Below are 22371 nucleotides of genomic sequence, written 5' to 3'. Positions count from 1 at the left end.
GCAGAGGTGCTATTTCTGCTTTCTAACTGAGATTGATTTCTGCTTTGTCAGCTGAACTTTCATTGTTCATTTTACAACCTTCTAGTGGCCCTTCCGTTCATTTCCTGCTTGCATCAGAATTCATGTCTCACATTCAGCCTCCACCCTGGGTTAACATGACACATACTTACGTGTGTTGAAACTTGAGTTTATAGTGAGGGTGCCTCCTGGAAATGATAAAGTTGGGGGTAGAGGAAGGCTGGCTGCTTTTTGAAAAATGTTCCCATTTCAGGTAATGGTTGCTTCTTCAAGTGTGTCTAGATTTGGGTACCTATAAAATAGAGAATTTTTAATTTAATGTTTTGCAGATTCCTGCTTTTCATTTAGTTACAATGAAAAGTTTAAAAACTATTATCACAGGCCGGGCGCGGTGGCTCAAGCCTGTAATCCCAGCGCTTTGGGAGGCCAAGACGGGCCGATCACGAGGTCAGGAGATCGAGACCATCCTGGCTAACACGGTGAAACCCCGTCTCTACTAAAAAATACAAAAAACTAGCCGGGTGAGGTGGCGGGTGCCTATAGTTCCAGCTACTTGGGAGGCTGAGGCAGTAGAATGGCGTAAACCCAGGAGGTGGAGCTTGCAGTGAGCTGAGATCCGGCCACTGCACTCCAGCCTGGGCGACAGGCTTTTTTTTTTTTTTCAAAAAAAACAAAAAAAAAGTATTATCATAAACACCTACATACTTTTTGCCTAGATTCACCAGTTAGCATTTTGCCACATTCACATTCTATATATTTTCTGTCCTGAACTGTTGAAAATAAGTTACAGTGGCTGGGCATGGTGGCTCATGCCTGTAATCCTGGCACTTTGGGAGGCTGAGGCAGGTGGATCACTTGACAGGCAGAGCAGCTTGGGCAACATGGTGATACCCCATCTCTACAAAAATTACCTGGGCTTGGCAGTGCATGCTCGTATCCACAGCTACTCAGGAGGCTGAGGTGGGAGGATCACTTAAGCCCAGGAGACGGAGGCTGCAGTAAGCATAGATTGCACCACTGCCCTCTAAACCTGGGTGAGAGAGCAAGACCCTGTCTCCCCTGCCATCCCCACAAAAAGAAAAGAAGTTACAGAAGGCATCATGATACTTCATCCCTGAACACTTCATCATTATCTTTGTCTCCTAAGAGCTAGGACATTCTCCTACCTAATGTCAATACCGTTATTTTACCTAAGAAAATGAAAATAATTCCATATGTAATATCTAGTTTAAATTGTAATTTTCCCTATTGTAGAAAATACATCTTTTCTGCCCAATTTAAAATGTAGATTATGGGCCAGGCACGGTGGCTCACACCTGTAATCTCAGCACTTTGGGAGGCTGAGGAGGGCGGATCACTTGAGGCCAGGAGTTCAAGACCAGCCTGGCCAACATGGTGAAAGTCCGTCTCTACTAAAAATAGAAAAATTAGCCGGACCTGGTGGTGCACACCTGTGATCCCAGCTACTCGAGAGGCTGAGGCAGGAGGATCACCTGAGCCCAGGAAGTGGAGGTTGCAGTGAGCTGAGATGGTGCCGCTATACTCCAGTCTGGGCAACAGAGTGAGACTCTGTTTCAAAAAAAAAGAAAGAAAGAAATAGATTATAATCAACCTTCACTTATCAAATTTGGTTTTCATACCTCTCTAGAACAGTTCTCGCCCTGCCTCCATATTGCCTTTTTGGAATAGTCCAGGCCAGTTATTCTATAGAATGGCACACACCCTGGCTTTAACTGTTCATTTCCTCCTTGTATTGTTTGACCAGTTCCTTTACCCTTTATTTCTTGTAAACTGAAAATTAGGTCTGAATCTTGATTGGGTTTAGAGTAAATATGTTTAGCATAAAGACTTCACTGGTAGGTTGACCATATTCCCAGGTTTCTCCAGGATAGCCCTGTGACCTGTTGTGTTGGCATAATCATTGTTTATTTTTGCTCTCAGAAGTGTTCTGATTTGGATGGTAAGTTAAGTCACTATTTATAAGTGATGATGTACTTCATGTGGACTACCATCAGGAGGCCCATCCAGTTAGAGTGATCCACTATTTATAATACTGAGTTTGATCACGTGGTGATTGCCAGATTTCTTCAATGTAAAGGCATCTTTTTCTCTTTGTAGTTAGTAAGCAATCTGTGGGATAACAATTTGAGACTAGGAATATCCTGTACCCATGGTATAAGAGTCCATTGATGACCCTTAACAGAATAAATTCCACATTAGTTGTTACAATGCTAGATTTATTCAGATGGTTAAGTTTCGACAATGAGACAGATTTTTTTTTTTTTTTTTGAGACGGAGTCTCGCTCAGTCACCCAGGGTGGAGTGCAGTAGCATGATCTCGGCTCACAGCAAGCTCCGCTTCACGGGTTCGCCATTCTCCTGCCATGGCCTCCCGAGTAGCTGGGACTACAGGTACCTGCCACCACGCCCGGCTAATTTTTTGTATTTTTAGTAGAGACAGGGTTTCACCGTGTTAGCCAGGATGGTCTCAATCTCCTGACCACCACGCCCGGCCTTTTTTTTTTTCCCTTGAGACAGAATCTCGCTCTGTTGCCCAGGCTGGAGTGCAGTGGTATGATCTCGGCTCACTGCAACCTCTGCCTCCTGGGTGCAAGCAATTCTCCTGCCTCAGCCTCCCTAGTAGCTAGAACTACAGGTGTGTGCCACCATGCCCAGCTAATTTTTATATTTTTAGTAGAGACAGGGTTTCACCAGGTCGGCCCGGCTGGTCTTGAACTCCTGACCTCATGATCCACCAGCCTTGGCCTCCCAAAGTGCTGGGATTACAAGCGTGAGCCACCGCGCCTGGCCAGATTTTTTTTTAATGGGAGAACAATATTTTGTTTATTTGTGAATATCTTAAGATCCTCAGACAACTTAAACATTGGTTACTTGCCTTTTCTCTATTGTACAAAATGCTTTTTGTTGTTGTTCATTGCAGCTTTCTCTCCTTTGAAAACACTAAGAATAATGTCACTGCATCAGTTTTTACTAGAGCCAATCACCTGTCATGCCTGGAACAGGGATCGTACTCGTAAGTATTTTATTAACTTTGCTTTTGTATTTTGGTACCTTTGGTATATCTTTAGACACATTTGGGGCTCACATATCTCAATATCACATGGGCAAGGAACATACATCTATTATGTACATTCAGAAGGGAACTAAGTCAGTCCTTTGGTTTACAGATGGATAAACTGAGACCCAGAGTGAAGGAAGGGCTTTGCAGAGGTTACATACGAAGTTCAGGTTTAGTCACAGCACTAGGACCTAGAATAAGCTGTTTCAGAGACAAGCAGTTTGCTCCTGAGCTACTCAGAGCTTTATTAACTAGTATTTACTGTGTTATTCATAAGCAGCTTGAGTTTCTCGTTTTCTAGCTCCAGCAAACTAGAAAGGGATGGAGAATGCTCTTAGAAGTAGGCACAGTTGGCCGGGCGCGGTGGCTCAAGCCTGTAATCCCAGCACTTTGGGAGGCCGAGACGGGCGGATCACGAGGTCAGGAGATCGAGACCATCCTGGCTAACACGGTGAAACCCCGTCTCTACTAAAAATACAAGAAAAACTAGCCGGGCGAGGTGGCGGGCGCCTGTAGTCCCAGTTACTCGGGAGGCTGAGGCAGGAGAATGGCGTGAACCCGGGGGGGCGGAGCTTGCAGTGAGCCGAGATTGCACCACTGCACTCCAGCCTGGGGCACAGAGCAAGACTCCGTCTCAAAAAAAAAAAAAAAAAAAAAAAAAAAAGAAGTAGGCACAGTCCAGCAAGCAAAGTGACAGATAATATAACAAGATGAGGCTGCGTGCAGTGGCTCATGCCTATAATCCCAGCACTTTGGGAGGCCAAGGCAGGCAAATATCTTGAGCTCAAGAGTTCAAGGCCAGCCTGAGCAACATGGCAAAACCCTGTCTCTGCAAAGAAAAATACAAAACGTGTGTGTGTGTGTATGTGTGTACATATATATATATTTTGTTTGTTTGTTTGTTTTGTTTTGTTTTGTTTCTGAGACAGAGTCTCGCAATGGCACAATCCCAGCTCACTGCAAACTCTGCCTCCTGGGTTCAAGCAATTTTCCTGCCGCAGCCTCCTGAGTAGCTAGGATTACAGGCATGTGCCACCACTCCTGGTTAATTTTTTTATTTTTAGTAGAGATGGGGTCTCCCCATGTTGGCCAGGCTGATCTCAAACTCCTGACCTCAAATGATCTGCCTGCCTCAGCCTCCCAAAATGCTGGGATTACAGGCATGAGCCTCCATGCTCAGCCTTGTCTGTCTTTATTACAGACATCATAATGGGTATAAAGTAGTATCTCATTGTGGTTTTGACTTGCATTTCCTCCATGAGTATTGATGTTGAACATTGTTTGACATGCCTGTTGGCTATTTGTATGTCTCTGGAGAAATGTCTATTCCGACATGTCTGCCCAGTTTTAAATAGGGTTATCTTTTTATTGTTGAGTCGTAAGAGTTCTTTATATATTCTGGCTGCAAGTCTCTTATCAAATATTTTCTCCCATTCTGTGGGTTGTCCTTTCACTTCTTTGAAGGTATTCTTTGACACACACAAGTTTTTAATTTTGAACAAGTTGCCAGGCACGGTGCTGTAATTCCAGCACTTTGGGAGGCCAAGGCGAGAGGGTCGCTTGGGTCTGGGAGTTCGAGATCAGCCTGGGAGAGATAGTGAAACCTCGTCTCTACAAAAAATAAAAATTAGCTGGGTGTGGTAGCACGTGCCTGTGGCCCCAGCTACATGGGAGGCTGAGGTGGGAGGATCACTTGAGTCCGGAAGTGCACAGCTGCAGTGAGCCACGTTCATGCCACTGTACTCCAGCCTAGGTGACAGAGCAAGACTCTCTCAAAAAAAAAAAAAAAAAAAAATTAAATAATAAAAATACAGAAAGAGCAGGATTGGAGAGAAAAAGTCCAATTTCGCGTATTTTTCTTTTGTTGCTTGTACTTCTGCTGTTGTGTCAGAGAAACCATTGCATAATCCAGGATCGCAACGATGTGTGCCTACGCCTGTGTTTCCTTCTACGAGTCTTAAAGCTTCAGTCCTTTTATGTAGGACTTTGATCCATTTTGAGTTAATTTTTGTGTATCCTGTAAGATAGGGTTCCTTTTAACCCAGTTTTCATGGGGTTTTTTTCTTCTTTTTTTTTTGTATTTATTTATTGAGACAGAGTCTTGCTCTGTCATCCAGGCTGGAGCGCAGTGGTGCAACCTCAGCTTACTGCAGCCTCTGCCTCCCAGGTTCAAGTGATTATCGTGTCTGAGCATCCTAAGAAGCTGTGATTACGTGCACGCGCCACCACACCCGGTTAATTTTTGTATTTTCAGAAGAGACAGGGTTTTACTATGTCGCCCAGGCTGGCCTCGAACTTCTGGCCTCAAGCAATCCACCTGCCTCGGCCTCCCGAAGTGTTGGGATATACTTAGTGGCATGAGCCACCACGCCAGCCAAGATAATCAAGTTTTTCCTGTACCTTTTGTTGAAAACTATCCTCTCCCCATTTAATTGCCTTGGCACCCTTTTTGAAAATCAACTGACTGTAAATATGAGAGTTTATTTCTGGACTCCCAATTCTATTCCATTGTTCTTTATGTTTATCCTAATTTCAGGACCAGTCTGTCTTGATTACTGTAGCTTGGTAGTAAGTTTTGTTTTTTTTGTTTTTTGTTTTTTTTGAGATGGAGTCTTGCTCCGTTGCCCAGGCTGGAGTGCAGTGGGGCAATTTTGGCTCACTGCAAGCTCCGCCTCCCAGGTTCATGCCATTCTCCTGCCTCAGCCTCCCGAGTAGCTGGTACTACAGGCACCTGCCACCACGCCCGGCTAATTTTTTTGTGTGTGTTTTTAGTAGAGATGGGATTTCACTGTGTTACCCAGGATGGTCTTGATCTCCTGACCTCCCGGTCCCGCTTGGTAGTAAGTTTTGAAATCAAGAAGTGTAAGTTCCAACTTTGTTCTTTTCAAGATTATTTTGGTTATTGTGTCGATTGCATTTCCATATGAATTTTAGGATCAGCTTGTTAATATCTTTTAAGAAGTGAACTGAGATTTTGACAGAGATTGCTTTGAATCTGTAGATTCACCATCTTTTTAAAGCATTTCAGGGCCGGGCACGGTGGCTCACACCTGTAATCCCAGCACTTTGGGAGGCCAAGGCAGGTGGATCATGAGGTCAGGAGATTGAGACCATCCTGGCTAACACGGTGAAACCCCGTCTCTACTAAAAATACAAAAAATTAGCCAGGTGTGGTGGCGGACGCCTGTAGTCCCAGTTACTCGGGAGGCTGAGGCAGGAGAATGGCCTGAACCCTGGAGGCGGAACTTGCAGTGAGCCAAGATCGCGCCACTGTACTCCAGCCTGGGTGACAGAGCAAGACTCCATCTCACACACACACACAAAAAAGAGCCTGTGTATTGTGTACTTGAATATGTATAACCTGGCAGGATAGTGAATTTAGAGCATGTGCTTTGTAATCATCTCACAGAGCTTCATAGCCAGCTTTCCTGGATCTTCTGTTTCCACTTTCCCATCTAAAAATAGGCTTTTGGAGTATTTCCAATTATTTTTAATACAGATGCAAGCTATCATTGTCCTCATTTAAACTACTTGATAAATTCAGCATATTAAGTCAACATTTTTTTTGACATGGGAATTTGAAATTTATAACATTTTCCAGGTTTAAATTTGGACTTGGCTTTTGAAATCTCTATATACATGTGAGAAAGTTAGAGAAATATATAACTAGCTTCCAGAAAACACTCTTAAGTCCTTAGGAGTATATAGCTAGATATTTACCTAGTTCCACAGTTTTATCTGTAAAGCAGATAGATGTAGCTTTCCTAAAGAAGGTGGGAAAGTGAGTGTAGATGGGTGCTATTAATGACTGGCCTAAAGTTTGGATCATAGGTCTTAATTTTTTTTTTTTTTTTGAGACAGGGTCTCACTGTGTCACCCAGGCTGGAGTGCAGTGATGCAATCTCGGCTCACTGCAGCCTCTGCCTCCTGGGATCAAGCGATTCTCCCGCCTCAGCCTCCTGAGTAGCTGGGACTACAGGTGCGTGCCACCAGGCCCAGCTAATTTTTGTATTTTTAGTAGAGACGGGGTTTCCCCATGTTGGCCAGGCTGGTCGCGAACTCCTGATCGCAGGTGATCTGCCTGCCTCATCTTCCCAAAGTGCTGGGATTACAGGCGTGAGCCACTGTGCCCAGCCCATAGATCCTAATTTTAATTTTAAGAAACCAATACAAAGAAAGAGGGGCTGGGCATCTTGGCTCATGCCTGTAATCCTAGTGCTTTGGGAGGTCAAGGCAGGAGAACTGCTTGAGGCCAGGAGCTCAAGACCAGTGTAGGCAACATAGTGAGACCCTATTTCTACTAAAAATAAAAATTAAATTAAATTAAAAAAACAAAACAAAAAACAGATGAACTAGAAAGGGTAAAAAATGATATATGAATATAGGTCTAGTATCCCTTATCTGAAATGCCTGGGACCAGAATTGTGAAATCTAGCCAAGCCCGGTGGCTCATGCCTGTAATCCCAGCACTTTGGGAGGCCGAGGCAGGCAGATTACCTAAATTCAGGAGTTCGAGACTAGCCTGAGCAACATGGAGAAACCCTGTCTCTACTAAAAATACAAAATTAGTTGGGCGTGGTGGCACATGCCTGTAATCCCAGCTACTTCGGAGGCTGAGGCAGGAGAATCGCTTGAACCTGGGAGGCGGAGATTGCAGTGAGCCAAGATCGCGCCATTGTACTCTAGCCTGGGCAACAAGAGCAAAACTCCATCTCAAAAAGGAAGAAAAAGAAAATCAGAAATCCAAAATGTTCCAGAGAACATTGCGTTTTAGCATGACCTTTTGAGTGTCATGTTGGTACTCAAAAAGTTTTGGGTTTGGGAGCATTTCAGATTTCAGCTTTTCAGATTACGGATGCGCAACCTGTATGAGTTTTTTAAAAGTCCGTTTTATGTATTATATTTTGGATTAGTTCAGGAAATTACTCTTGAAAACAAAGTATTGTGATCTATATTGGCTTTGTTGTAAAGGAGAAGTTCAGTATAGTTTATCAGCAGAATCAGTTTTTTTTGTATAAACTAGTTGTTCCAGCATGAGTCCATGATAACAGTAATGGAAGTCCATAAACTATTTTCAGCGTTTCAAAAAGACCAACAGAAATTTAGATTTAGCTCTAATAATATTGCACAGGTGAATGAAACTGTCAAATATTTTTACCCTGATGTAAATTTATTTTGACTAGGTATAGTAACATTGTTTATTTTTCACTGGTTAGAATCATTAATTGGCAGTTGTACATGTCTCTGGGAAAATGAATTTTTAATCTTAGTTTTCCTGTAAAGCATTATAAAATATAGGACCCAAGTAAAGGTAAAAAATAAATAAATAAATAAAAGGAATTCTTCAGAGGTGAATTTGAGAACTACTTTTTCAAAAGTTTTTCTTTTCCTTAACTACAGTCTGCTTTTAAAACAACAGTGACATGTCCCCTTTTTTGATGACAATTTCAAGTTCAGGTGTTAACTGTTGTTTGAATTCTGTCTCCAGAGATTGCCCTCAGTCCCAATAATCACGAAGTGCACATCTACAAGAAGAACGGAAGCCAGTGGGTGAAAGCTCATGAACTCAAGGAGCACAATGGACATATCACAGGTAAAGGAAGATAGCCGTGAGCTTAGTGTGGTATTTCCAAATCAGGCACTCTTCCTTTTAGGTAAAGAGCCTAATAAACCCAGCTGGCCATATTTTTTTTTTTTTTTTTTTTTTTTTTTTTTGATACAGAGTATCACTCTGTCGCCCAGGCTGGAGTGCAATGGCGCAATCTCGGCTCACTGCAACCTCTGCCTCCCAGGTTCAAGTAATTTTCCTGCCTCAGCTTCCTGAGTAGCTGGGATTACAGGCACTCACCACTGTGCCCGGCTAATTTTTTAATTTTTAGTAGAGACAGGTTTCACTGTGTTGGTCAGGCTGGTCTCGAACCCCTGACCTCGTGATCCACCTGCCTCGGCCTCCCAATGTGCTGAGATTACAGGATTGAGCCACCGCACCCAGCCCATAATATTTAAAGTCATACAGCACTTACTGAATTTCCTTAAAATTTTAGAGAAAATACTAAAATAATGATCTCAGTTGTTAAGTGCTTCTTGTAGCCCCAGTTGGTACCCAGCACTCTACTGTTGCTATGGGAAGCACTGAACCTACCCTGAGGACTAAAGAGCTAAAATTAGGAGATGAGACGTGAAATTGAAAGCTAGATAACATGAAAATATAGACAACATGAAAACGTGAGCCAAACTGTATTTCCAAGTGTCTTCCAAAAGTTTCCTTTGTGTTTTCAGGATAAGGAAGACTTTCCAGAATATTGAAAAGAACAAAGTAATATAATAAACACCCATATCAGATAATTGCCACCAGAATTACCAACTTTTTCCCTGTGCCAGGAAGTAATTTCTTTTCCTGTATCAGGAAACTTAAGGAAAAAGGATATAATAATAAGGAATATTATTCTAGGTAATGGTAAAGTCACCTCTCACCAGCAGTTCTATTCCTTTCCCCTAGAAGGCAGACTATAATTTGCTATGACACCATTCCAGTCCATTTTAATATATTACGTACATACATGTTCATAAACAAGCTTAGGCCAAGCACAGTGGCTCACACCTGTAATCCCAGCACTTTGGGAGGCCAAGGCGGGAGGATTGCTTGAACCAAGGAGTCCAAGACAAGCCTGGGCAACATAATGAGACCCCCTCTTTACAAATAAAAAAATTAGCACAGCGTGGTGGCACACACCTGTGGTCCCAGCTACTTGGGAGGCTGAAGTGGGAGGATCACTTGAGACAAGTAGATCAAGGCTGCAGTGAGCTGTGATCACACCACTGCACTCCAGCCTGGGCAACAGAGCAAGACCCTGTTTTCAAAAGAAAAAAGAGAAAACAATCTGTAGGACTATTGGCTAGTATTTTTTGAAGCTACATAAATGGCATGATATTATGCATCTCCGGCAGCCTGCTTTTGCATTCGTGATTGTTTCTGAGATCCATCTATGCTGCTGTCTAGATCAAGTTGATTCCTTTTTTTTTTTTTTTTTTTTTTTTTTTTTGGAGACGGAGTCTCGCTCTGTCACCCAGGCTGGAGTGCAGTGGCCGGATCTCAGCTCACTGCAAGCTCCGCCTCCCGGGTTTTCGCCATTCTCCTGCCTCAGCCTCCCGAGTAGCTGGGACTATAGGCGCCCGCCACCTCGCCCGGCTATTTTTTTTTGTATTTTTTAGTAGAGACGGGGTTTCACTGTGTTAGCCAGGATGGTCTCGATCTCCTGACCTCGTGATCCACCCGTCTCGGCCTCCCAAAGTGCTGGGATTACAGGCTTGAGCCACCGCGCCCGGCCAAGTTGATTCCTTTTAACTACTCTTTAGCATTTGATACCTCACTTACTTACTCCTTCCTCCATTGAAGGACATTTAGGTGGTTTCAATTTTTCCATATTACATGGAAGTGCTGAATAGGCATCCCTTGATTTCTGTGCGTATGTGTGAATGTTTGTAGATGGTAGATGTGTTCATACCACAGGATATGCACATCTGCAGTGTTGCCAGGCCTCATCAGATTGCCGTCATTCCCACTTGTCCTGTATGAGAGTGCCCGTTTTCCCACACCCCGCCACATACCTGAGATGGTAAGACTGATGAATGCATAAAAGGTTCATCCGTTGCTTCTGTAAGTCATATTTTCCTGATTAATGGAAAAGATGAGCATACTTTCAGATGTATATTAGCCATGAGAGTTTTTCTTCGTTGTGACTGTCCTGTTCATAAATCCTGATCATTTTTTCATTGAGTTTTTGTCTTTTTCTGTTTTGTTTGTTTGTTTGTTTTGAGGTGGAGTCTTATTCTGTTGTCCAGGCTGGAATGGAGTGATACAGTCTTGGCTGACTGCAGCCTCTGCCTTCCAGGTTCAAGCAGTTCTCCCACCTCAGCCTCCCGTGTTGCTGGAATTACAGGCACCTGCCACAATGCCCGGCTAATTTTTGTATTTTTAGTAGAGTTGGGATTTCACCACATTGGCCAGGCTGGTCTCGAACTCCTGACTTCAAGTGATCTGCCTGCCTCGGCCTCCCAAAGTGCTGGGATTACAAGTGTGAACCACCGCACCCGACTTTTTTTTTTTAGCAGGGTCTTGCTCTGTTGCCCAGTCACCCAGGCTAGAGTGATCATGGCTCACTACAGCCTCAACCTCCTGAGCTCAAGCGATCCTTCCACCTCAGCCTCCCCAGGGAGTTGGTACTAAAGGTGTATGCCACCACACCTCGCTAATTTTTTTGTAAAGATAGGTTTCACCATGTTGCCCAGGCTGATTTTTTATTCTTTTAGTTGGACTCTGTAATTTTACCTCTAATCACCTAAAATACTGATGAGCTTAGAGATCTCCTTACCCAAATAAGAGAACTTAGCATGTTTTGCTATTCTGCATCCTTTACAGAATTTGTCCTGCATTCTTCAGCATAACTCACGACCACTCTTGCTTTGACCAGTGATTTGTAAATAATGCTCTTGAGCACCAGGAGCTGAGTATATTTCCAAACCAGCGCCAAAGACAGGGTTTCTATTTGTGTCGCTTTTCCTTTCCCACAACCTTATTTCTATTAGTTTTGGCCTATTTTCTTAAGTTCCTTTGCCAGTGGCCTCATGGGCTAAGAATAAGAATACTCATATTTTAAATTGGAATTTTAGGGCAGGCACGGTGGCTCACACCTATAATCCCAACACTTTAGGAGGCTGAGGCAGGTGGATCACCTGAGGTCAGGAGTTCGAGACCAACCTGGCCAACATGGTGAAACGCTGTCTCCACTAAAAATACAAAAATTAGCCAGACATGGCAGCGAGCACTATAATCCCAGCTACTCGGGAGGCTGAAGCATGAGAATTGCTTGAACCCAGGAGGCAGAGGTTGTGGTGAGCCAAGATGGCGCCATTGCACTTCAGCCTGGGGGATAGAGCAAGACTCTGTCTCCAAAAAAAATTAAAAATTAGGCCGGGCGCAGTGGCTCACACCTGTAATCCCAGCACTTGGGAGGCTGAGGCAGGCAGATTGCCTGAGGTCGAGAGTTCGAGACCAGCCTGACCAACATGGAGAAACCCTGTCTCTACTAAAGATATACAAAATTAGCCGGGCATGGTGGCACATGCCTGTAATCCCAGCTACTCGGGACACTGAGGCAGGAGAATCGCTTGAATGCGGGAGGCGGAGGTTGCAGTGAGCCGAGATTGCGCCATTGCACACCAGCCTGGGCAATAAGAGCGAAACTCTGTCTCAAAAAAAAAAAAAAAAAAATCAGTTGGAATTTTAGCATTTAAAAGGAAATACTTTTAAATGACAAAAGGCAAAGATGAAAGACCAAAAAAATTGCCAAAAATGTGAAATATTTAGTTATGTGGTTTTTCCCTCTACTTCTCTTTTGGGGTTCTTTGAACTTGGGCCTGTTTTCTGTCTAGCTGCTCACATGGCATTTTTTAGATCTAAAAAATACTTGTTGGAAAAATCTAAATATAACTCTGGGGCAGGAGATCAAGGATCAGACATATTTTCTCAGAAAGATAGTGATTTTAGGGGGAAAAATATTTTCTAAAGCATTCTAGAAGAAAAAACTACTCCGTACTACAAAGAGAAGAAGTGTGGCAAACATCAGGGATATCAGAGTTCTGAGGTTTTATTCTTTTGTGTTAAATATTTGATTGTTCACCTTTTTAAGAAACATGTTTTGTTACCATGGAAAATTTTAAACAGATTTTTTTAAAAAATGCAATAGTATAATGAGCCTTTTATACCCATCACCTAGATTCCACAATTATCAAGTAACGGCCAATCTTGTTCTTCTCAATTCACTTTCTCCTTTCTTGTACTAATTTGAAGCACATCCCAGACATTATATCATTTCACATTTCAGTTTGTAGCTCTAAAAGATAATGATTTTTCTTTTTAATAATAATAAATATTGATCAGACTTACGCCTGTAATCCCAGTGCTTTGGGAGGCTGAAGCGGGCAGATCCCTTGAGCCCAGGAGTTCAAGACCAGCCTGAGCAACATGGTGAGACCCCATCTCTACAAAAAGTTAGCCAGGCATGGTGGCTTGCACCTGTAGTCCCAGCTACTCAGGAGGCTGAGGTAGGAGGATTTCATGAACCTGGGAGGTTGAAGCTGCAGTGAGCTATGATCGCACCACTGCACTCCAGTCTGGGTGATAAAGTGAGACCCTGTCTCAAAAAAAAAAAAAAATCTAAAATCTAATAAAGAGGACTGCAAGCAAAATTATCTTGTAATGAATAAATAAAATACACATCACTTAGAGTACAGTCTCATATTTTTTTCCCTTCAGTAGTACAAAACATTGAGCTGACATTTCATGTAGGTAAATAAATGAATAAATTAAACTCTTCATACTAAAGTCACTATGACTTATGGGTAATTGAGCCTTGGATTTATGTTTGTCTTTTTTCCATATACATGCCAAGAATGCTAAGTATTAATTTTTAGAGAGAGATCTGTAATAAATATTTATTAGTAATATTTCTGTACTTTTTAATGTGAAATTATATTTCTAGAAAATAACTCAAGGCCGGGTGCAGTGGCTCACGCCTGTAATCCCAGCACTTTGGGAGGCCAAGGCGGGCAGATCGCCTGAAGTCAGGAGTTAGAGACCAGCCTGGTCAATATGGTGAAACCCCGTCTCTACTAAAAACACAAAAATTAGCTGAGCGTGGTGGCATCCACCTGTAATCCCAGCTACTCGGGAGGCTGAGGCAGGAGAATCACTTGAACCTGGGAGGTGGAGGTTGCAGTGAGCTGAGATCGTGCCATTATACTCCAGCCTAGGCTACAAGAGCAAAACTCCATCTCAAAAAAAAAAAAAAAAAACCAAAAGCAAAGCAAATACCTCATCAGTAAATGTTAAATGAGTCATGGTAAATTTTGCTCTTGGTATATAAGAAACTGACCTTGACTTTGGGATTCTTCACAGAGGTACCAGATAAGTAAAGTCTCATCAAATAAGAAAAGTAAACCTTAAATTCAGATACACATTTAGGTATCTTCCTGGTTTAGATGCAAAGATAATCAAGGATTTTACAGAACCTGCATCATGTAGAAAAGGTTTTCAGTATGGTTCAACTGACAGCGACTTTCAGAAGAATATATGATGAATCACAATATATATTTCCTCCTTTACACTAAAGATTATTTTTATTTACCCTGTATGCTGTTTTAGTTGAATGCCATGTAGCAGACTGTTGGTTAACATCATGGAATGAGGTCTGTTAATGAATGAATACAGTTATTTTCACACACAAAAATCTAATAAAGAGGAAAGAAAAAAGTAATGAATCTTCAGATCTTTAGAAGTCTTAGAAATGTGTGAATTTTCTGGGTCGAAAGAATGCCCCCATTTAGTTTTGTAAAGTCTGTAATTATAAAACAGCTCTGTTCTACATGACCTCATAGATAATCCTGAGTCCCAGATGCTTTGCAGAGAAGCATCTTTGCCTTTCCTTGAGGCGGTGATCAGGACATAGATGGCGGGAAGGATGTGCCTGGGAGGAAGGTCCCAAGACCACATCTCATCCTGGCATGCCAGTGCCACCCACCTGCCTGTGCTGCAGTTGTTTGTCATTGACTGGGCAAAGCAGGTGACCCACATCTCACTTGCAGGTATTGACTGGGCTCCCAAGAGCGACCGCATCGTCACTTGTGGAGCAGACCGCAATGCCTATGTCTGGAGTCAGAAAGATGGTGTCTGGAAGCCAACCCTGGTGATCCTGAGAATTAATCGCGCAGCTACTTTTGTGAAGTGGTCCCCCCTAGAGAACAAATTTGCTGTGGGAAGTGGAGCACGACTCATTTCTGTTTGTTACTTTGAGTCTGAAAATGACTGGTGAGTGACATCTGAACTTTTTCTATCCCTCTCTGTAGAATTTACATTTGCACTGCTGTGTGAGGTTTTCTCATCTGGAGTTGTGTGGTTTTTTCTCTGAAATTCTTGATTCTGTCTGAGCATTTTCCCTTCTCATGTGCATGTTAGGTTAAATCGCATGTTTTTTGTATTAACATAGAGCTGTTGTGTCCATGTTCTGATCACCTAACTTGTTTCTTCTGCAAGATGCTACTACTGTTCTCACTCTATACTGCACAAATTGCTGTTTTCTTACTCTCATGTACAAATAATAACCTTGAAAGAGTCTCTGTTCCCTGAGGAATTTTTTTTTCACACGATATCTATGTAGGATTGCTACAGATAACAATGTTCTTTTTTTTTTTTTTTTTTTTTGAAACAGAGTCTCACTCTGTTGCCCAGGCCGGATGGAGTGTAGTGGCACGATCTTGGCTCACTGCAACCTCCACCCCCCGTGATCCAAGCAATTCTCCTGCCTCAGCCTCCCGGGTAGCTGGGATTACAGTCACCTGCCATCACGCCCAGCTAATTTTTGTAGTTTTAGTAGAGACGAGGTTTCACCATCTTGGCCAGGCTGGTCTTGAACTCCTGACCTCGTGATCCACCACCTTGGCCTCCCAAAGTGCTGGGATTACAGGTGTGAACCACCACACCCAGCCAGGGTTCTCCTTTCTTTAAAGCTTATTTGCTAAACAACTCTGTGTCTTGATGTAATATTTTACTTGTTTAAACTGTTGAAGTGAAAACTCACCAGAATCGTAGAAGTCTAATCAGGCTATTGTACATTTTTTAAATAAATCACTTGTAGCTGACCCAGTCAAAACATAGAGGTTTACTTTATGACCAAAACTTATTTTAACTACTCCTTCCTGTTTATTTTGATAAGAAAACAATTATTCTCCAGCCTGGCCAAGATGGCGAAACCCCATCTCTACTAAAAATACAAAAATTAGCCGGGCACAGTGGCAGGCGCCTGTAATCCCAACTACTCGGGAGGCTGAGGCAGGAGAATCATTTGAACTCAGGGGGCGGAGGTTTCAGCGAGCCAAGATCATGCCATTGGGCACTCCAGCCTGGGCGACCCAGTGAGACTCCATCTCAAAAGTAAAAAAAAAAAAAATTGTATTCTACCTGGCGTGTGTTCAGCGTGACTGGTAAATATCCTTCAACATAAAGTTGTCATTTAGTACTATACTGGCAGTGTTTGTGTTTCTACTAAAAATAGCAGAGTACACATGAGTCTTTGTAGCCGTTTTGTTATTTGTATTCTGCTGAAACTGAAAGGAAGGGATTATCATGTTACCTTTGTAATTTAGTAAAACTTCAGAAATTTTATTCTTCAAAAAGAGATTGGGAACTTGCAGTAAAATTGAGTTATGGGCCGGGCTTAGTGGCTCACGCCTGTAACCCCAGCACTTTGAGAGGCCAAGGCAGGTGGATCACCTGAGGTCAGGAGTTCGAGACCAGCCTGACCAACATGGAGAAACCCCGTCTCTACTAAAAATACAAAAAAATTAGCGGGGTGTGGTGGTGCATGCCTGTAATCCCAGCTACCAGGGAGGCTGAGACAGGAGACTCTCTTGAACCCAGAAGCGGAGGTTGTGGTGAGCCGAGATTGTGCCATTGCACTCCAGCCTGGGCATCAAGAGTGAAACGCCGTCTCAAAAAAAAAAAAAAATTGAGTTATGAATTTGAAACATGTTTTTCTTTCAAATGTGTATAAATCAAGGCCAACAAAATGTTACCTGCTAGAAACGATTTGGAAGTTTCATTGTAATGGGATAGGAAACTAACTTCATTAATATTCCTTCAAGGCTAAACTTTATATCAGCTGGTACTCCTTGCAATCTTACAAATTTCTACAGGAAAGTTTTCTTCCAAGTTAAGCTTCAACCTCAGTAATTGTTTACATTTTTATTCATTGAGAATTAGTCTCAAGTATAGGTAAATTGGATTTTATGTCTTTGAACAAGCTGTATGTTTAGGGCAGTTTTTCAGCTATAGAATAGTTATTTCATATTTCATAGGAGTACTTTAAAACAACCTCTCTGAAGCTTATAATTATTTTGTTTGCCATCTTTTCCTCAATTAAAAAAATTACATTATAAAAGCCAGGCATAGCCACCACCTATAATCCCAGCACTTTGCGAGGCCAAGGCAGGCAGATCACAAGGTCAAGAGTTGGAGACCAGCCTGGCCAACGTGGAGAAACCCCATCTCTACTAAAAATACAAAATATTAGCCGGGCGTGATGGCGCATGCCTATAATCCCAGCTACTTGGGAACCTAAGGCAGGAGAATCGCTTGAACCAGGGAGGTGGAGTTTGCAGTGAGCCGAGACCATGCCACTGCACTCCAGCCTAAGCAACATGGCTAGACTCTGTCTCAAAAATATATATATATACACATTATGAAACAGTTCAAAATATTGTCCTTTCCTCCTTTTTTGGAGACTTTGTAGGGGGTTTTGGTTTATTTTTTGAGACAGGGTTTCTCTCTGTCACCCAGTCTGGAGTGCAGTGGCACAAACACGGCTCACTGCAGTCTCCAACTCCTGGGATCCAGCAATCTCGCCACTTCAGCCCCCCTAGTAGTTGGGACTACAGGTTTGCACCACCACACCTGGCTAATTTTTTGATTACTTGTGGAGACAGGTTCTCACTTTGTTGCCCAAACTGATCTCAAATTCCTGTACTCAAGCAATCCTCCTGCTTTGGTCTCCCAAAGTGCTGGGATTATAGGTGCAAGCCTCTGCACCTGGCTGTCTTTTTCAGAATGAACTTTTTCAGATAGGATTCTAAGAAAGCAATTCTATAGCCAGGTGTGGTGGCTGATGCCTGTAATCCTAGCACTTTGGGAGGCTAAGGCAGGCGGATCGCCTGAGACCAGGAGTTTGAGACCAGCCTGGCCAACATGGTGAAAGCTCATCTCTTCTAAAAATACAAAAATTAGCCGGGTGTGGTGGCGTGAGCCTAAAATCCCAGCTATCAGGAGGCTGAGACACAAGAATTGCAAGAACCCAGGAGGCGGAGGTTGCGGTGAGCTAAGATTGCACCACTACACTCCAGCCTGGGCAACAGAGTAAGACTCTGTCTCAGAAAAAATAAAAATAAAAAATAAATAAATAAAAGAAAGTGATTCTCGCTTGAAGCTGGGAGGCGGAGGTTGCGATGAGCCAAAATTGCGCCACTGCACTCCAGCCTGAGCAGCAAGAGCGAAACTCCGCCTCAAAAAAAAAAAAAAAAAAAATCTATAGAAAGGTAATTTAGCATTCAAGTAAAGGCATTGGCTCAATACTTAGTTTCCCAACTGTAGAGCAACCAGACACGATTGGTTTTTAAACAGCCGTTTGGGGGCAGAAATGAATGAGTTAAGCCAAAATACTGACTGGTCATAGACATAAATCATCTTTTTTGGATCGTGCTAGAGAATTAGAGGCTAATCCCCAATACGAGGTTCTTCCAATTTCTTGGTTGTGATTTTTCAGTGAAAGAAATTAAACAGAATTTGCAGATTAATGGAGACTTGGGAAGAATATTAAGCTGTCTTACAACCCCAGATTGACCAAAAATGGAACAGCAAATCACTGAATATTCATAATAAAAACTGAAGTATTTTCAAACTTCAGTTTTTATCTCAGAGGTTAACGCCATATGTAATCCAAAATCTCACAAAAAAAACCGAGTTAATCAATGTCTATGCTTACTAATGAGGACCACTGAAAACCAGCTGTTGTGCCGACATAATCAAGACCAGGAGTGGAGAAGTGCTTGTTCATGGTTCTTTTCCTTTCTGCCCTTTAGAAATGCACCTTGTCAGCCGGGCATCGTGGCTCATGCTTGTAATCCCAGCACTTTGGGAGGCTGAGGCCGGTGGATCACTTGAGCCCAAGAGTTTGAGACCCGCCTGGGCAACATGGAGAAATCTCATCTCTACAAAAAATACAAAAATTAGCCAGTCTCGAATTATAACCTGGTCTTAAAAAACCTTGTCTCTGGCAGGAGGCCTGGTGACTGACAGAAAAACGTTGAATGATCTGTTGCTTTTCTATAGAATCTTTTTTTATAGAAACCTATCTGAAAAAGTTTATTCTGAAAAAGATAACATTCTGAATTGTTTTATCATTTTTTTTTAATTAAGGAAAAGTGTGGCATGCTTAGGTGTTTTCACCCGACATAATTTGTAGGTCATTTGGGGATGCTTGTTGAGTGGATAAACTGAAACAGTTTTCCCCTCTCATAGGTGGGTGAGCAAGCACATTAAAAAGCCGATTCGCTCCACAGTCCTCAGCTTGGATTGGCATCCCAACAACGTTTTGCTGGCAGCAGGATCATGTGACTTCAAATGCAGGTGGGAACCAATGAGAACTGATAGATTCGAGCTGTGTGTTCTTCATCCTTCAACAAATAATTTTGGGTTCCCTTTCTTTGTTTTGTTGTGGTTGTTATTGTTGTTGTTTTTGAGACAGCGTCTCACTCTCATCCAGGCTGGAGTGCAGTGGCACCATCATAGCTCACTGCAGCCTCCAACTCCTGGGCTCAAGCGATCCTCCAGCCTCAGCCTCCAGAGTAGTTGAGACTACAGGCATGTGCCACCACACCTGGCTAATTTTTAAAAAATTGTTTTTATTCTTTGTAGAGATGGGGTCTTGCTGTGTTGCCCAGGTTGGTCTTGAACTGGCCTCAAGTGATCCTCCCTCCTTCGCCTCCTAAAGTGCTGGGATTACAGGCATGAGCCACTGTGCCTGGCCTGTATGTTTCCTTTTCTTTGCAAGGTACTATGCTAGGCACTGTGAGGGACTCAAAAATGAGGCCCAGTGCTATGGCTCATACCTGTAATCCCAGCACTTTGGGAGGCCGAGGTGGGCGGATCACCTGAGGTCTGAAGTTCGAGACCAACTTGGCCAACATGGTGAAACCCCGTGTCTACTAAAAATACAAAAGTTAGCCTGGTGTGGTGGCACACGGCTGTAATCCCAGCTACTCGGGAGGCTAGGGCATGAGAATCATTTGAACCCGGGAGGTGGAGGTTGCAGTGGGCTGAAATCACACCACTGCACTCCAGCCTGGGCAACAGAGCAAGACTCCATCTCAAAAAAACAAACAAAAACAGAAAACAACAAAATAGAAGCAGCTTGTGATCTAGAAAAGGAGCTCAAGCATGATGATTAAAAGAAAAAGTGAGTAAGTCACAGGTAGAAAGAAGTCGACTTGGAGGTGGGATAGGAGGGAGAGGCAAGGGTGGGGCCAGCAAAGATTTCCTTAAGTGTAAGAATATCTACGGTTTAGAGGGGAGGATTAGCATGTACCCTCTCTCTGTCTCTGTCTCTTTCTCACCATCTCTTTCTGTCTCTCCCTTTCTCCCTGTCTTTCTTGACTACACTATTTTTCTTATTTCATATTCCAGGCAGCAGTCTCTGCAAATTCCAAAGTGAAACGATTAATAAAACATAGCTAAACAGTGCACTGCTAAGCTGTTACTGTGCTGTTCTTTCCATTAAAGCTTTTTATTTTGTCATCACTATGAAGCTAGAAGAAATGCAGCCGCTTTGCTAGGAACTTTAAGGATCATACCGTGTAATTCCATGTAATTACTTTTTAAAGTTCTTTCTCAAGAATGCTTTTTTCCCCTTAGCTGAAAGGAAAGCAAAGCAAATACATGTTGCTTCGTGTTGACTATATGGTTGGAAGATGAGGTGCACTTTTTTTTTTTTTTTTTTTTTTGAGACAAGGTCTTGCTCTGTCACCCAGGCTGGAGTGTGGTGGTGCAATCATAGCTCCCTGCAGCTTCGAACTCCCGGACTCAAGCAATCCTCCCACCTCAGCCTCCTGAGTAGCTGGGACCACAGGCATGAGCCACCATGCCTGGCTGATTTTGTTCATTTTTTTGTAGAGATGGGGTCTCACTATATTGCCCAGGCTGGTCTCAAACTCCTGGGCTGAAAGGATCCTTCTGCCTTTTACTCCCAAAGTGCTGGGCTTATAGGGATGAGCCACTGCCACTGCACTCAGCTGTGATCCACTTTCTTCAGTAACTGTGGAGAATTCCCAGAAAACCAGACCAGTGGTTTATATCCAGGAATACTCAAAGCTTAAAGAGAAAGAGATGTGTGTTTGATTTTGGCAGAGAGGATGGGGGTCACGGTAGTGTCAAGGCACTTTATATTGTGGACCTGTGTTACTTGTGATTTCTTAACCAGAGTCATTGGAAAATAGAACTAGGTGGCACTAACCCGCACCGCTTGGATTCTTTGATGGTTGTGAAAATAGGTTGCGGTTATTTTGTTAATATTAATTTCCACGAGTGTTTTTCTGTCACAAAGGCTGGAGTGCAGTGGTGCGATCTCGGCTCACTGCAACCTCCGCCTCCCAGGTTCAAGCAATTTTCATGCCTCAGCCTCCTGGCTAGCTGGGATTGAAGGCGTGCACCACCATGCCCGGCTAATTTTTTTGTATTTTAGTAGAGACGGGGTTTCACCACGTTGACCAGGCTGGTTTTGAACTCCTGGCCTTGAGCTGTGCGCCCACCTTGGCCTCCCAAAGTGCTGAGGTTACAGACATGAGCCACTGTGCCTGGCCAAGTCCTGTGGATATGGGTCTGTCCCATTCGTGTTCCCGAGTTGGTGGGTGAGAGCCACTGCTTCTTTCTTGGCCTCCTATGACTAAACCAGCTGCTGTCATGATGCAGACTTAAAGCGCAGTGTTTCTACCGTCTCGTCATATAACCTCACGTAACTCCTCTGCCAGGCATCTTCCAGAACCTCTGTACTGCCATGGTCATTTGGGGTGGTAGGTGGGATTCCTCGGTTCTTTCAGGAAGCCTTGAGGTTCAGCAGTTTTTTGAAGAGAAGAAGATGTACAAAGTAGAAATCACAGTGGAGGGTGAAAAGGCCCTAAAGGGTAGATTTCCAGCCCTTCCCCTTTGTCCTTAACTCTGGGCCAGAACATCCTCACACATAGCTGTGTGGAATTAGATAAAAAGAGTGAGTGAGTGGAAATTGGCGACACCACCTGTAAAGATCCTGCCTCCATCTTAAGCTGTTCCTGCCACAGAGACTGGACAGTGGGCCTGAGGGTCCAGGGAGCCTGCCCACTCCTTGTCACTGGCCTCCCTTGGCTTTCTCTTAGGGTGTGTCTTTAAAAGGGTCATTACCAGCCGGGCGCAGTGGCTCACGCCTGTAATCCCAACACTTTGGGAGGCCAAGGCGGGCGGATCACAAGGTCAGGAGATCAAGACCATCCTGGCTAACACAGTGAAATTCCGTCTCTACTAAAAATACAAAAAATTAGCCAGACGTGGTGGCGAGTGCCTGTAGTCCCAGCTACTCGGGAGGCTGAGGCAGGAGAATGGCGTGAACCCGGGAGGTGGAGTTTACAGTGAGCCAAGATCC

The 22371-nt window shown here is 43.3% G+C and overlaps 1 protein-coding gene across 1 annotated transcript in view; it reads left to right on the top strand.

The window, feature by feature from the left end:
* The window catches only part of ARPC1A (actin related protein 2/3 complex subunit 1A), a 39273-nt gene that overhangs the window by 4775 nt on the left and 12127 nt on the right, over positions 1 to 22371 (top strand). Inside the window, exons 2-5 of the mRNA XM_008018671.3 lie at positions 2960 to 3052; positions 8586 to 8690; positions 14741 to 14963; positions 19224 to 19331. Of these exons, the coding sequence (XP_008016862.1) occupies positions 2989 to 3052; positions 8586 to 8690; positions 14741 to 14963; positions 19224 to 19331 (500 nt within the window). The 5' untranslated portion in view covers positions 2960 to 2988. The remainder of the gene's footprint in view (positions 1 to 2959; positions 3053 to 8585; positions 8691 to 14740; positions 14964 to 19223; positions 19332 to 22371) is intronic.

Source organism: Chlorocebus sabaeus, chromosome 28 (genome assembly GCF_047675955.1).
Source record: "Chlorocebus sabaeus isolate Y175 chromosome 28, mChlSab1.0.hap1, whole genome shotgun sequence".
NCBI classification, from domain to species: Eukaryota; Metazoa; Chordata; class Mammalia; order Primates; family Cercopithecidae; genus Chlorocebus; species Chlorocebus sabaeus.
Note: the sequence above shows the minus strand (reverse complement) of the source record. Positions and strands in the feature narration are given on the sequence as shown.